Below are 15,747 nucleotides of genomic sequence, written 5' to 3'. Positions count from 1 at the left end.
GTTTTTATTAAGTCATTTGCAAATTGGTCAGAGGAATGGGATTCCTTTCTGTACATGATCAGTTATTTGATTGCAACACTAACCTTTAAGCTTATAGTCAAATACACTTAGATGGAGCTTTAGCAGCTTGTTAGGACTGAGGTTTCTTAGCACGGCTTCACTTTGACGCCACAGACAGTATACAGTCAGGAGGACACGGGTCTCGGAAAGGCAGCTGACCGGCACGAGAAACCAGAGCAGGGTGACGGTATGTGGGCCAGTTATTAATAACAGCACATAGAAGAGGTGGGTATTTGGACCTATCTTCTTTCTTGATCATGGCAATTGTATTTATTACACAAAACTCAGGCCTCACCAAATGTATCTCATCCCAGAGGATGATACAGAACTGAATGTATGACAGGGGTTATGGTATTGCCAGAAATACTGATTTTGTCTCTGGATATTGCATTTAAAGGTTTACCAAAAATAAATTGTCTGATGCTACATGTCTCAACAAGAGACTCAGGTGTTTACACAGCAAGAATTTGCTCATTAATAGAGCAACTTTTGGTTTTTTTTCAGTGTAATGTCATCCTTATAGACATGACAGGAACTTCCATAAAAACCCGGAAGAAATCCATCAATCACGAGGACACGGCCCTGACCTCGCTCTTCAGTGGTTGTGAATGCAGCTCATTTAGAAATAAATACATCATTGGAATGTCCTTACTGTAAGAGCAAATGACCTTCATTTTACAGGCCCATTTCCATACCATGAAGAAAATGAGACCAAACAAGTGTTAATAAAACCCTTTATTTTGTTATCTTGCCCTTTTGACCCATCCAGTCCCCTCCCAAAAGTGTTTCTCTGAATCCAACAGCAATGAATTCTCCCAGTTATCACGTACAACCTTTATGCTCCTCTATGATCAAAATATATATCTCTTGAACAACCCACCACAAGGCGGTACGCTACAATAAAACACACACACGCGCACCTGAAAAAGCCAGAAGAAAGATGGTAGCAGAGAGATTTAAACATCTGAGTGACCTACTGGCTAACACGGCAAGAGCACACGAAAAGAAAGATGCGAGAACTTAAAACTACACACAATTGGAGTGTCGACAAACCCAGAACTTAAGAGCAAGCTTGAAACATTCAAGTGAAACACCTGAAAAAGCACCTGCCCACAGAGCTAGGCAAGAGATCGTGTATATACAAGATAGCTGCGGTTTTTCTTTTTGTTCGTTGTCAGAATTTCAGTTCCACGGCCGTGACCAATGAGACTGAACATTACAGTGAGACTGGACACTACTACATTGTTGGTAAACTATTGTCATCATTGTGGTTATTACAAGCAAGTGATCGCTTATACATTCAAGCTATACATATATATACCTATGTACACAAAGTATAAATAAAAACCACAAAATGATAACACAATGATTATACTTTTATACATATTCAACACCCAAAAAAACAACAACAACTAAATACTAAAAAAGGGACACAATCAACCTGGGGGTGGGATTTTTACTACTACAAGTTAGGAAATCCAATCAAGCAAGTGCTCCTTTTGGAGTAGTTGTTTAAAGCGCTCTCCTGTGGGGATAAAGTAACAAACATACACTCAAAAAGACAGGACTTTAACAAATACAAAGCCCCCCCATCCCCACTTTTTATTCAAGCTTGCTCTTAAGGATTTACTACAGGCCAATTACAACACCCTTTGCTCGAAATCTTTATGCTATCGTTACCGTTACTGTACATTCGTCTTGATTCTCTATCATTCAGAAGACCCTTTGAGCAGAGAGACCCATTAAAAACAGGAAAGCATGTTAACGAAGAAAAATTTCTTTCTATATAGACAAGACAGTTATTTTGATCATAGAGGCTATACAGGTCATCACTAAAAAGAAGAAGAAAAAAAACTACAAGTTGGGGAAAAAATAAGGAGAGACCAAAGATTTAAAGGGGCAGTATCTTTTAACCGATTTTCATGTTTTTGAGTGTATATCTTGAACAGCTTAGTTAATTTTAGTGGTAAGGGCCTTTATTCTAAACTGGAGTGTTCATAAATGGGAGTGAAACCCGTGGCTAGACTGGGTGGGGTGACATCTGGGGACATTGCATAGAAGAAACTAAGTGCAGTCTGAATTGGGAGGGGGGAAAAAAAGATGTTTTGCTTGGGGGATATCCTCTAAAACAAATCTCCACATTAGCCAAAAGTAGCAACGGTTGACTCAGGTATTTCACTTAAGATCTTCAAACGAATACAAAGAAAATTCACTCCCACAAGTCCCTTTGAATGCCACTGCCTATTCATAGTTCAGACCCAGTGCCCAATGACAAACAAGCAGGCACTGCACATAGGGAAATTCTTAGCAATGCTAGCAGACTTAGAATGGTAGAATAGTTTGAGCCTACTATTGGTTACGTGTATATGTGTCGGACGTTTTCACCTCTCATGTTCCTGATGGGGAAAACTTAACTAAACGCACTCAATACGCTAACGGTGTGACGATTTAAAAAGGCCCTTCTTTTGTGAAATGACATTAAAAGCGTACTGTCTCTTTGAATCCCATTGAATCCCTGGGGTTGGAAATGACTGGGGAGGGGGGGGGGGCAACCTATGTCTGCTTTTTGATGTTTCCACCTCCTCCCACCCTTCACACTAACCCCCAGCTCTTTTCAGGTGCTTCTTCAGCCTGACTTGGCTCCCACCAGTGTCATCAGTCCATCTGTGCTCATGGACTTGGGGCGCTCCAAGGGGAAGCCCAGGGCTCTACTCCACACCAGCTGAGCCAGCACGCCGAGGGCTCGGGACACACCGAACAGCACAGTGTAGTAATTCATCTCAGTCATTCCATAGTACTGCACGGAAAGAGGGACAGAGAGGTCAGGCATGTCGGGATCGGTAGTTGGGATGACCGATGCACGATCAAAAGCCATAGCACGCGTCTTACCTGCAGCAGCACTCCGCTGTGGGCGTCCACATTGGGCCAGGGGTTCTTGGCCTTGCCCTGCTCCAGGAGCACGTTGGGCACAATCTTGTAAAGCTGGGCGACCATCTTGAACATGGGGTCGTTGGGCAGGTGCTTCAGGGCAAACTCACGCTGGCAGGTGTAACGTGGGTCAGTCTTCCTCAGGACAGCATGGCCATAGCCTGGCACGACCTACGAAGAAAGACGGCAACATTTACCTCAACTACTCCTTTTACTACTTGTAATCTTTGCATAGCATTTTTTAGAATAGTTAAGTGTTAATAATAAAAAAAAAGTATTAATATTCTACCATAATATACAAGAGTTTGGTTTAATTTCAGAAAAAGCAACATTTTGATTGCCTACATTGCTTAAAATATCATCTCTCAAAAAACAATGCATTTAAAAAAGGTACTCTAAGCGATGTCGCACGTTTTTTAGTCTACAACATTTTTTGTCACATACAGCAAACATCTCCTCACAGGAGGGGACGGGATGAGGGAGGAGGGAGGAGCGAGCTAGTCTTCGTTTTGTTTGAAAATACTTTGAACGTCAACAAGAAGTAACGTCACCCAACATCGCTTAGAGCACCTTTAAGTGACAGATTACATTGTTTAAAAAAAAATAAAAAACTCAAACTAAGGCATACATTAAACATTACCTTAAGTTGACAAACTTAACTTTCAGAACTACAAGTTTCAACCAGAGACTGATCTGTATATAGGCCTATAAGTATATACACAAGTTATGCTTAACCTATTTTCATTTATATATTGGATTTCATGCTATACAACATTGGTAACACTGATTAAACAAAGCTTCGAGGCAAATCATTTTGCGTCGAGGTTTTTTAGTAATCAAATTATTCGAGTTACTCGAGGAATCGTTTCAGCCCTAAAAAAAAAAAAAAAAAAAAAGAAAAAAAAAAAAAAGGCAAAGAGCCCTTATGACTAATGCCCAATCTCCTTTGGTTTTGGGAAATGTTTTTTAAACGAAGGGTCAACGAATACATTTATTGGTGTCTACCTGGATAGTGAATTAAACTGGGAATAAACACTGATGTATTCAACAAGGCCCAGTCAAGACTATTCTTCTTTGATATCAGCAAGAAGCTTCTTCATGTTGGTTTGTTTTTTATTATCAGGGAATTAGCTAGTGTCCTCTTTTATGCTGTGCTCTGCTGGGTGGGAAGCATCAATGCAAATGGTAAAAACAGGATCATCAATGATCAGAAAGGCTGGCTCAGTAAACGACCTTACTCCAGACTCCCTTCACTTGTCACTGCAAGGCCAAATTAAAATCAGTTCTGTATTTTGAAGGCAATCCATACTCCTGTGTTTTTAACGGACTCAGAAGCTCATTCAGTGAGCGACTAAAGATGCCTCAGTTCTCTACTGAATGACACAGAGGGCAGCAGCGGTCCGATTTTTAAGGAACACTTTTAGATGTGGTCTTGAGATGGAGCACGTTTCTCAGCTATTAATCATGCAATTATGTCTCAAATGGCTCTTCATCTTGTTATTCATTTGATGTACTGTGTATTTTTTGTGTACTGTGAATGGAACATATATAATGTTCGTTGTCTGCCTGAGTTGATTTGGTGGCAAATGAGTTTCTACGTTGGGGATTAATACATCTTTGTAATCTTATCTAATTGAGCAAGTCATCCTTAAAAAACTATGGCAGTATGGCAGATATGACCCATGACATCCTTACGAGGGTTATGCTGAAATTACTAAATGTGAGGGCAAAAAAATGTGTTTATAATAATGACCAGAATTGGTTGAGGAATGTGTGTGTCTTTACCCTTCCAGACTTCAGTGTGTTCCAGATGTAATCTCTCATCTTCTCATCAGACACCTCTCCGCCCAACTCCTGCTGCAGGGCGGTCAGCCACACTAGCACCTCCTGTGACATGCAGAAATATACACATTGATGAGTCATAACTGAATTTAATTAAAAACTGTGAGTCATAACTGAATTTAATTAAAAACTGTGAGTATGGTCATTACACACAAATAACATTAATTCTAAAAGCACACAAAGTACACAATTATGAAACTTTTTCATAATACTTGCAGCTTGTGCTGCTTTTCAGTAAAAAAATAATCCCAGAGCAGGGGAGTGTAGCGGAAACTAGTCAACTATTGCACACACACTCACTCTCCTCTGTATGAGTTCTGGGAATTTTAAATGTCAGCATCATGTTTGAAAGAAGCCCCAAGTCATTCTACAATAAAATTCTGGCAATTTGTCAAAATCATCAGTATGTGAGCAAACTAGGAATTGAGCCAAAACTGTCATCTTGAGCGCTTATTAACAGGAGCTACTTGGGCGCTGTCAGACAGTGTAGAAGAGGCAGCTGAATCATACAATTGCGACTAATCAGCTAATAAGAAAATGTATGGCAAGGTTTATTGAAGGTGGTACAAGGAATTTGACAATTTATGGGCTTAATGAGGCAGGGATGACACTCCCCAAACGACTGGCAAACAAGCCGAGGAGTCAATTAGGGCAAGTAAGCTTCACAATTCAACTGTGTGACAACTGAAAACTCGTCTTCCTTTGGGTCCTTATTTTAGTCCCCAGTGCTGTTCACCTGCTGCGTTTCACCGCAGTGAGGAGAAAATAAACCTCTCCATCTTCAACTGTCATGCCACGTGGAAAAGAGCCGATATGAAATTCTCCCAATAGGCTTTTTTCACAGCAGACATTTTGACTGAAAAGCACAGGTGTAACTAATAACATTAAAGATCTGTTCAAGTGTCCCAGTGTGACAGTGAGCCAGCATGCACAACACCAGGACCATGACACCAAGGCAGCAAAAAGGAATTCAGCCATCGATCATTTACACCTACTGTGACAAGGGTTGGGTACCAAACTAAATACTGCCCTACACTGACTTCTGAAGCCAGCAAAATTGGATCTTCCTAAGGTGAAAATAAGGATTTTCTTGGTACAAACCTGATTGGCCAGGCCATGCAGAGGACCAGCCAGACCATTCATGGCAGCACTGAAGGACAGGTAGGGATCAGACAGGGCACTACCCACCAAGTGGCTGGTGTGGGCACTGACATTGCCCCCTTCGTGGTCACTGTAACATTAAAAAAAATAAATTTAAAAAAAATGTCTAAACATGTTAACTCCACAATTTTCAAAACAAAAAGCAAAAATTCTAAAGCAGCCTGAAATTAAAATGATTATACTGGACTAGTACTATTTCAACACTGATCCAAATGTGAAGAGTGGCCATTTACCTCCCTATGTGTGAACAGTACGTTTGTCCACTCCATGTGCAGTTTGAATGCGAGGACCTCAAGCACTCTAGTGCCTTTACTCTGACATTGTGTCAGTTTGACTGCATATGTTCGGCTTAGTTCACAAGTTTGATGTTTAATCAAACTTATAGGTTGTGTAAAATATCATCCAGTATTTAGGCGATTAATTGTACCTCTTTGAACTCAAAGTGGGAAGCAGCCAATTCAGGATTGCAGGACTGTTGTAAGAACAGCAGAGGTTGCACCACACAAACTTTGTCTAACATGACCATACATGGCATGGTTAAACAATCAAGACCAATGTTCCTTCATGCAAGGTGCCTTATCTCACATTACATGTTTAATATTCTAAATCCAAATGTTTTTTTTATGTTTTGCTTTAGACTCTTTTGAACATGTTAAAATGAATAAAGAATCTTAGTCCTTGGGCACAGAAAAAGATCACTGTTTGAACTAGTGTCCGGTTCTTCAAATTGCTTCAAGCTCGACATTTTACATTAAAAGAGCAGAACTTTGATGCAAGACTAGAAAGAGAAAGTGAGGATAAATTCTCAGAAAATGGTGAGATCCCATTTTGAAAATCAAAGCGCGTTTGTAATCCAATAGTTGCACCTGTGGATGGTGAGGTAGAGCCTCATCAGCTCAGTGAACTGGGCATCGCTGTAGCCCAGCATGTTGCTGAAGTTGTGGGACCAGTCCAGGTTCGAGTCGATGGCTCCGATGCTGCTGCCTTCGCGGTACAGGTTGCGGTAGATCTTGGCAGCAATGCAGGGCAGCTTGGCAATCAGGTCCATGGAGTCTTCATAGACAAACTAAGAGAACCCCCACAAAAGGATGTACCACATTCAATGAAAAATGCATCTAGTAGTCAAGATATCCCTCTTTGGACAAACATTTTCACCCTAGTCCCAAGCCCACCAGCCTAATTTAACATGAGCTCAATGTGAACTCACCTCCCAGTACTTGGACTTGTGGACACCCTCAGAGTAGGCCCGTGCAAAGCTGCTCTCGCTGTTCAGAGCCGTGATGGCAGCACTGAACTGAGACATGGGGTGAAGGTTTGTGGGGAAATTATCCAACATGGTGACAACGTGAGAGGGAAGTGCTGCTCTCTTTGCCCACTCTTTGGACACCCAGTTCACCTGGAGGAACAGGAGCACACAATGGAAGTGGGTGACCGGAAATATTCACTTTCCTGCTCATTCTACATCCGGGTTTACAAGTTGACAACGTGTGCTACAGACACACACATACGCAGATCAAGTCGTAACTTCACAGCAACCACAGTGCCAAAGAAGGGCCTTAGCGGTTTATTATTTTACATGTAAAATTGTTTGGTAGGGAGAAAAAAGGATAGATCCGACTCATTCTCCTTCACTGACTTCTTTGAGTCAATAGCAGAGGCATTACAATTCAGAATATCAAATTACAAAAAGGTTATAGGAGGTGAAAGCTATTCTTTCGGTAAAGAAATTGAGTCAGCTAAAAGGAGAGGGTTTATCAGTCAGCTTATCCTCTTATCACTCTTCAAGGAGATAGCTGGCAGCAATAAAATGCTTATTTAAAAAAAAAAAAGAAAAAAAGGGTACAGACATTTTTATTGTTCTCCAGTTATAAAACAATATATAGTTTATAGGTTGGCTTTCTGGAGTCATACAAAACTGATTGTAAGTAATAACCAATACTTCTGCTGACAGACGTCTTGTGACCTTCCACCTTCCCATGATTATAACAAGGCAACAGTAATCATGTTTTTCATCTACATTTATCATACTGCAGGAATGTTGAATTTAGAAAAATGCTGAAACAGTGTGGGGAGATTCTGTCAAAATATGACAAGCAGCGCCTGCGATACCAGCACTGACAGATGGATGGAGAAAATGGACAGCTGCACAGCCCTCCCTCACTATAACACTACTGCACAATTATCTTTGACGCTTCAGCTCCTCCACCGCTCACCTGCTCCTCGGTGGGCACCTGTCCCGTGACCAGCAGCCAGAAGAGGCCCTCGGGCAGCGGCTCCTCACCTCCGGGAGCTGCAGGCAGCAACTTCTGACACTCTGGAATGCTGTAGCCCCGGAAACGGATGCCCTGTGTATCAATGGAGAGAGAGGGGAAAATACATATTCAAGTTATCCTGAAATGCACCATCAAGAATGTGTTGGCAAGCTGCCAGCGTGAGCTCTGGCTCTACCAGGATCTCTTTACACGTGGTGGCCTGTTAACAAGATATATGACCACAATGCTGCTCTGCCACTGGAAGCTCGCTGCTTTAATAAAAAAGCAATCCAGATAAGTGCCTACAAAGCAGGCTTATCTGCAAGGGGCAGAGGGCGTTCAAATTATGAAACCACTGTAACACTTTGTGCCACTTTGGAGGCATACTGACCTCATCAGGGTCCAACACAGAGGTCTCATACACCAGACCCTTCATCCCCCTCATACCTCCATAGACCTGTGAATGAAGACACAAGCAAATAGATACATTACATATTGAAAGCTGCTAACACTATATGCAGTTGTGCGTTTGCAATTAAGAACGGTAATGAAACATTGGACAATTTTGATTAACAATGCAAAGTCTTTCACAAAGACAGGAAGAAATAACCTCAATCCTATTTAACTTTAGGTGTTTAAAACTATGCCCTGGAATAAGGAAATGCACTTGGATATTTAAGCCTCTGAACACCCACACAAGGTGATTCCAATTATTCTGGCTGGTTAGACCTGTGCTCAGGGGCGGAGCTTTGGTGGGAATTTATTAGGTCGCAAGTTTCATCTACCAATAAGAATGATAAATGTGTTATTTGTCCTGCCCTAACAGGTGCAACAAAGCTAACCGGAGGCTGAGGAAGATGTCAATCACTCAGCCTATGCAGACCCACACAGTTCCGGGAAGAGGTCCAATCGGCCAGAATAACTGAAAACACCTGTGTGGGTGTTCAGGGCCTTTTATTTATATAATAGTAAATAGATTAGCATAACATGGATGGGCCACAGCTGAAGGCTTACTTCTTGTTGGTGAAAGTAAAACTAATCCAAGTCAGGACTCAAGTAAATCTTCTAAAAACGCCATGGCAACTAGCCAGAGGTCAGAGGTGTAGTGAGTGATTAACCTGGAGAGGATGACGCGGTTATTGCACTGGTGTGTGTGTGTGTGTGTATACATATATGGGAGCAATGCGAGTCGGCAGTGTACAGTAGAGATTTCAGTGACTCAGCTAAAATGTCTGCGTTGGCAGGAAGCTTCATATTGTGACCTCTGATGGAGGTGATCAAACAGACACAGTAAATAAGGCGGGGCGGGCCTAGACAGATTAGGTGAAGCAAATATGCCACGTCTAATCCACATCATGGTCGATGGCCTACATGCTCCTTCCTAAATGAAATGCATTCTGATCCCTTGACACATGTAACCCCCCTCCTGTTTATTGTGTCCAACATCTCAGGAGTCACTCACCATGTCAACATTAATCTGTCCTATGTTGGTTTTGCCATACTGTTGTTTAAAGTTCTTGATCCTGGTCTGTTCTTTAGGGATGAGGTCTGCCAGAACATCCTTCAGATTCTGTAAAAACACAACGTTTAATTAGTCAAGGTCCGTCTGGTTTTATTTTCTAAAAAAAAGACTGTAAAACATCAACCCAACCATTTTTTTTTTTTCAGGAAAAACTGGTCTATTAGAATATTTCTCTATTTGTTTAGAATAATAGAAGTCAAACAGTGAAAAAATAAACATTGTAGCTTATACAGTGGCCAAAATATCTACATTTAAAAAAAAAAAATATATATATTTATTGATATCACACACACAGCAATGCTACACCAGCATTTGTGTTGTCTAAAAACAGTATTAAGCACATTCCACCAGGTGAACTGGGGTTAATTCAACAGACTGTAAACATATGTAGCGCCACAAAAGGTCAACATGTACTATTAATACAGAGTGACAATCAGTGCCTTTTCCAAATGCCACTTACACTTCAGAATAATAACCAGGTTCAAATTCAAGATTTAAAAAGTAAGCAATCTTTGGAGTTAACGGAGTGTACTTACTATTGTTGTTGCGCTGGCATTTCTGGCAGCCACAAGGAAGTAGGTGGCATTCTGTTGAACACACAAAAGAAATAATAGGATTTTGAGTATTAATAGCACAACCACAAACCCTAATAACAAATGTAAAGGCCATGTGTGGCCACGTTGGGCTCAGTGGGTAGAGCAGGCGCACATATACTGAGATATTTATGCCTCGACGCAGAGGCACAGGGTTCGAATCCGACCTGTGACAATTTCCTGCGTGTCTCCCCCCTTTCACACCTAGCTGTCCTGTCAAGAATTAAATTTGGGAAGAAAAGCCCAAAAAATAATCTTAAAAAAGAAAGAGGCCAAAGCAACATTTTTAGGCAACTAAAGCTCCTTACATTAGGAACTGAGACAACATTGTGGCACTTAAAAATATTTTGGACAATAACTAACTTCCTATTAGCTTGCAAGTGATAACTGATCAATCAAAAACACGCGGTTTCAGACCACATCATACATAGAAAACTGCAGTTATTTTTAATTTGATGGTTAACAACATCTATGAACTGAATAAACCAGGCCACACTTTAAATCAAATCATCCTTAAGTAGTAGTAAGAAACATCTACAGACCAAAATATTTTATAGCTCTTCAAATTATAATTGCAGGTTGTTTCTGACCATTTTAAGCTGAGCTGGGACTGGGACCATTTACCCTGCAGTAGAGGCATGGCGTAAACACTACCTATTAATCAAGGGTCTAAATTATTACTCCTTCCTCCTTATATTGACAAGCACTTAATTTCTCCCCTCTGCATAGTCTCAATTACTCTGGGCACCCTCTCTAAAAACACATCCACTGTTTAACTTGTCTCTTGTCTCCATTCATATTCCTTTTGTACAGATTTTGCTTGTGGGTACTTTCTCCTCCAATTTCATCAAATACAAGCCGTGTGCGGGAGTGCTGAACTCTTAGCCTGGGAAAACCCTGACGAACTTCCGGCAAATTTGAGATTTGCTCTGCAAGTCAGTCTGGCCAAGAGCCCATTTCCAAATTTTCCAAATCGAGGCACCGATCACAACCGTTGCTTTACAAGATGACAATAGCGCAGCTATTACTTCAATCAAACAGCAATGTGTGTGGCATGAAAAAATAAACACACACATGCCACACAATCCCCAGTCTACAACGTCAATATGTACGATTGATTCACGTGCTAATGTGGGTTCCTCGATTTCTGCAATTCATGCTAATTTGTTGCAGGTGTCAAACAATCACTAAACAAAAAAAAAAAAAAAAAAAAAAGAGATGTTTCTTTGTATTTGTATTGTAATTGGAGGGGCTTTTAATGGAGCAGCACACCTAGTAATGACATACTGTAACATGACTAACAAAAAGGAGACCAAGGTCCATAGATCATTTTCATAATCTCATTTTAGCATGACTAAGATAAGTCTGGAAATATACAGATGAGTTTCAATATTTCCTACCTAACTTAGCATTCATTAAAGACCTCATATTATGCTCAGTGAGTACGTTTACATGCACACCAATATTCCACTATTATTCCGAATATGATAATATTTCAAATTTGATACAGGTCATGTAAACAGCATATTCCGATTGGATATTCCGAAAAAGGGCTTTTTCCGAATATAGCATTTTCCGATTAAGACGTGGGATATTCCGGTATTATTCGGGATTTAGGGGCATTCTTCTGACATGTATACAGCGCATTCGGAATATGCGTCTCAGTTGGGTTTTTTACCGCAGTTTACGGCCTCTCGCCTGTTTACGGCTTACTGTGCGTTGATATGGTTGCTGTAAACAAAACCAACCAGCCAACAGTTTGCAGGGCTGCAGACCCGATAAGGAGAAACACGGCTACTTTTAAATATTATCAAAGATAGGATATCAACAGGTTTTTGGATATCCGCACACATCGCTACACCGACCTTTCCAAGAAGCTGGTTAAAGGAATGAAAGAGGGAGGCTGTGCTCGCAAGTCACAAGTCCGCCGCCACTGGTAAATCTTGTTTTGCACGGCTACATGTAAACAGGAATATTAGTGGAATATTCACTTTCTTTGACCATGTAAACAGCTCAGTTGGAATATCGTCTTTTCCGGAATAAGGGCAAAAACCGGAATATTATGTGCATGTAAACGTAGTCATTCTCAGGTTCATAATTGTATTTAGAGGTTGTACCAGAATAGGTTTATGTGGTCTAATTTTCAGAAAACACCATATAATTGTTGTACTGCACATTGCTGCAGCTCCTCTTTTCACCCTGTGTGTTGAGCTCTCCGTTTTAGCTACAGAGTGAGGCATCTCACTTCTGTTCCATCTTTGTTGGGAGTTACACATGCGCAGTAGCTAGGTAAGGACTACTAACCAGTCAGAAGCAGAGTATGAGGGTGTGCTACGCTAGCAGCTAGGCGAGCATTATAACGTGTGTTACGAAGTAACGCAAAATGACGCATGTTCGTCACGGAAGTAAAGGCTGGACTACAATAGAGCTTTTTGGAGCAGTTTGTGAACAGAGTTTTCTGTTGGAGATGGTAAGTCCCTTTGGGGTGGGCTTTGGGCTTTTTCACTTTGTAAACCTATTATATGCACACAAAAAAAGATTTATATAACAATAAAGGAAAGGGAAAAAGCCAAAATGCATAATATAAGCACTTTAAAAAGGGTTGTAAGTATTGCCAAGATGAGCGTGATGTGATGGAAAAGAAAAAGATCCCTCATTGCACTGAGAGACCAAACATTTCTCTAGAACTAATAGTGCTTGGGTTCTTAAGCCTTGGACTGTTGCTGGAACAAGACTAGGGGATGTACAACAGATTAAAAAAAAACACCGGCCCCGGGTATGAAAGTGTTTGGAGGCTGGTAATCTTGTTGGAAGCTCAGTGGTGAAACAGGACTCCTCTGTCACCTTGTCAAAATTATCAATGGGAGAGGGAGGAGTCTGGGGGGGGAGGGGAGGACAGCTGGCTCTGCTCCCAATGGGATCCCCTCCCCATAAACACAACCGGTGAGCATACAAAGGACCGACAAGGCTCACCGAAAAACAAAAAGGATCTTCCGTCACCACCAGCTGAGAGAGAGAGAGAGAGATTATGTAACAGCTCAGGGTCTTAAATATAGAGCGGCAGTTTCACTCAGTCACTCGCAGTGTCCTGCCTGCTAGAAAGGTTAGAGCAAACTACACTGCACAGAAGGGTATAGAAGCCAAAGCAGAGGATGTAACTCAGATCTAAACATACTTTTGTTTACCTAACATCCAATTTGGAGGAAGAAACTGTGTTGATAGCAGACACATCGTATACATATTGTGTTGGTTAGTGACTCTTTACCTGCTATATGTAAGAAACTCTTTATTCATTCTAAAAAAACAAAAACAACAACCAATTGTTACAACCTTTGAGAAATGCTGTATTGCGCATTTGTTAAATAATTTCCACTCTGCATATTTAAGAAACAAGTTTTGGCACCTCAAGTTCTTATCACAAAACTAGAAATACATTAAAGTAAACTTTCCCTTTCTGAAAAACTGGATCATCTGAAACCAGAAATTACTTAGAGACCACCACGTGTATACTGCAAATCACCTGATTTTCAGTCATAGTTCAGAGACAAAACATTTTTTGATCAAAGAATGGCATGCAACTACAAAAACAGTTCACTAATAAAACTCCTGAGGAAAGATTACAAGTGATAAGAGAGAAAGGGTGAGTGCGACAGGTTATATTTTTAGAAGGCACAGACCTCTCCATTCGCCTCTCCGTCAGCGGCGCAAAATTTATGTTGAATTGTCTAATTAGTTAATTAATGAATTAAATAATATTAGTTGTGCTTGCCGTTGGACAGCAATATAAACAGAGTAAACCCAGAGGAAAAGGGGGAGAAGAAGAGCTCAAGCTAGCAGGACCATCTCTGCAGCCATCTGATGACTAAGAGTCACTCATCAGGATAGGGAAATGCTGACTCTGCTAGCCTGGCCAGTCAAAGTTTTCAAATATGAATATCAGAGTAAACACAGAGGAAAAGGTGCAGATGGCTATTAGCTATAACCTATGGCTACGGTCCCGACTACGTGGACAAGCAAGGCCATCTCTACATAAGAGGGGGCACCGAGGCAAGCGTGGAGGAATTGAACACCGACTGCGACTTCTCTGCTGGGCATCCTGCTAGCCAGTGTGCAGGCGTCAGACGTGAGCTGGGTGGCCTCAGGTGGCTTTGGTGTCCTTCCGCCGAGACTTGGCTGGATCCAGAGTGTGCCAATCTATTGGCCACATTCTGTTTTATGATGAATCATGCGCAAGTTGAAGGAGCTGATGTGATATGTGCCAAAATAAAAGCGACTGATATGAGGGTCATTCAGTGTCAACAGTCTAGGCGGAGAGGTCAGTGGAGTAAAACACTGGATTACAGTCACTGGAGGTTACAGTCATCAGAATGGAAGTCAATTACTTTATCCTTGATTGCAAGTGTTTAAGCATATTAGGCATCCAGGTGATATAATCATGACATAGTTAACTATTAAAGCATTTTTATTTTTTAAATCACATGCTAAATGGTAAAATCGGCCAATTGAGATTAGATACTTTAGGTGTCTGAATTCACTTTTTTTCTACAGGGTTATGTAGCTAAATGTTGGATAACACACAACATATTTTGAGGCACTAATCAAATGACAGGATGCTAGATCATTGGCTGAAATCTTATCTTGAAGGTCAACGGGTGTGGTGAAGAAACACAAAGTTGAAGCTGAGTTTAAAAGCGATGTTTGTCTGTACCTGATCAATAAAACTTATTTACTAATAACAAAGAAACGGGACAGGCGAAGTTAACACGGTCTAGTCACTAACGTTAACGTTGCTGGTTAAAGAAACATGTACAGGCGGTGACAGGCCAGCACAGAGAGCAATGAAGACACAAGTTCACAAACAGTAACGTTAAAACACAAACGTTATCGGTGTAGCATCCCTATATAAAACATCAAGAAACGAAGGCTACTCTTAAAAGCCGTTACACGGTTTTAGAAATGATTAGCCACGCTTTTGGTCAACAGCATTTCACAATGTGGTTGTCAGGGCTAAGCTAGCTAATGTTACGTAGCTTGCCATTACGTTGTTAGCCCGCTAACCTAACGTTAGCCTCAGTAAATAGCATCCACAACTTTGACTGCTAAACTGGCATCGAGGCCGGCTCAAGTCATCTTACCTTTGAATTGAGTAGCTTAGGAGCTAACCTGCTCACAGTCAGAAACGACATTGTGTCTGTGTAAAAGTGTTATTTCCACTTATTCTTTACAACTAAAGAAGCCGCTGCCGGTGCACCACGGAGATGGTTGAAGGTGCCCCTCCAGAAAGCAGAAGGTTGAAGAGGGATTCAGGCCCGCAAGTAGCAGCAATGTTGATTGGACGATGGGTTGGATAGGCACGATAGCGTATAGGGATTTGATTGGCTAGAGAGCT

The 15,747-nt window shown here is 41.2% G+C and overlaps 1 protein-coding gene across 1 annotated transcript; it reads right to left on the bottom strand.

Moving 5' to 3' along the window:
• Positions 1 to 777: 777 nt before the first annotated feature.
• Positions 778 to 15,667, bottom strand: cs (citrate synthase). The gene is made up of 11 exons (XM_039799511.1): positions 15,494 to 15,667; positions 10,302 to 10,352; positions 9,706 to 9,813; positions 8,635 to 8,700; positions 8,205 to 8,336; positions 7,199 to 7,387; positions 6,858 to 7,057; positions 5,932 to 6,061; positions 4,774 to 4,875; positions 2,950 to 3,159; positions 778 to 2,857 (listed from the first exon to the last, which is right to left on the bottom strand). Exons 1-11 carry the CDS (start codon positions 15,542 to 15,544, stop codon positions 2,687 to 2,689), a joined length of 1,410 nt encoding a protein of 469 aa, XP_039655445.1. The 5' UTR covers positions 15,545 to 15,667; the 3' UTR covers positions 778 to 2,686.
• Positions 15,668 to 15,747: the final 80 nt, after the last annotated feature.

Source organism: Perca fluviatilis, chromosome 5 (genome assembly GCF_010015445.1).
Source record: "Perca fluviatilis chromosome 5, GENO_Pfluv_1.0, whole genome shotgun sequence".
Lineage (NCBI taxonomy): Eukaryota > Metazoa > Chordata > Actinopteri > Perciformes > Percidae > Perca > Perca fluviatilis.
This window is presented reverse-complemented; position numbering and strand designations above follow the sequence as displayed.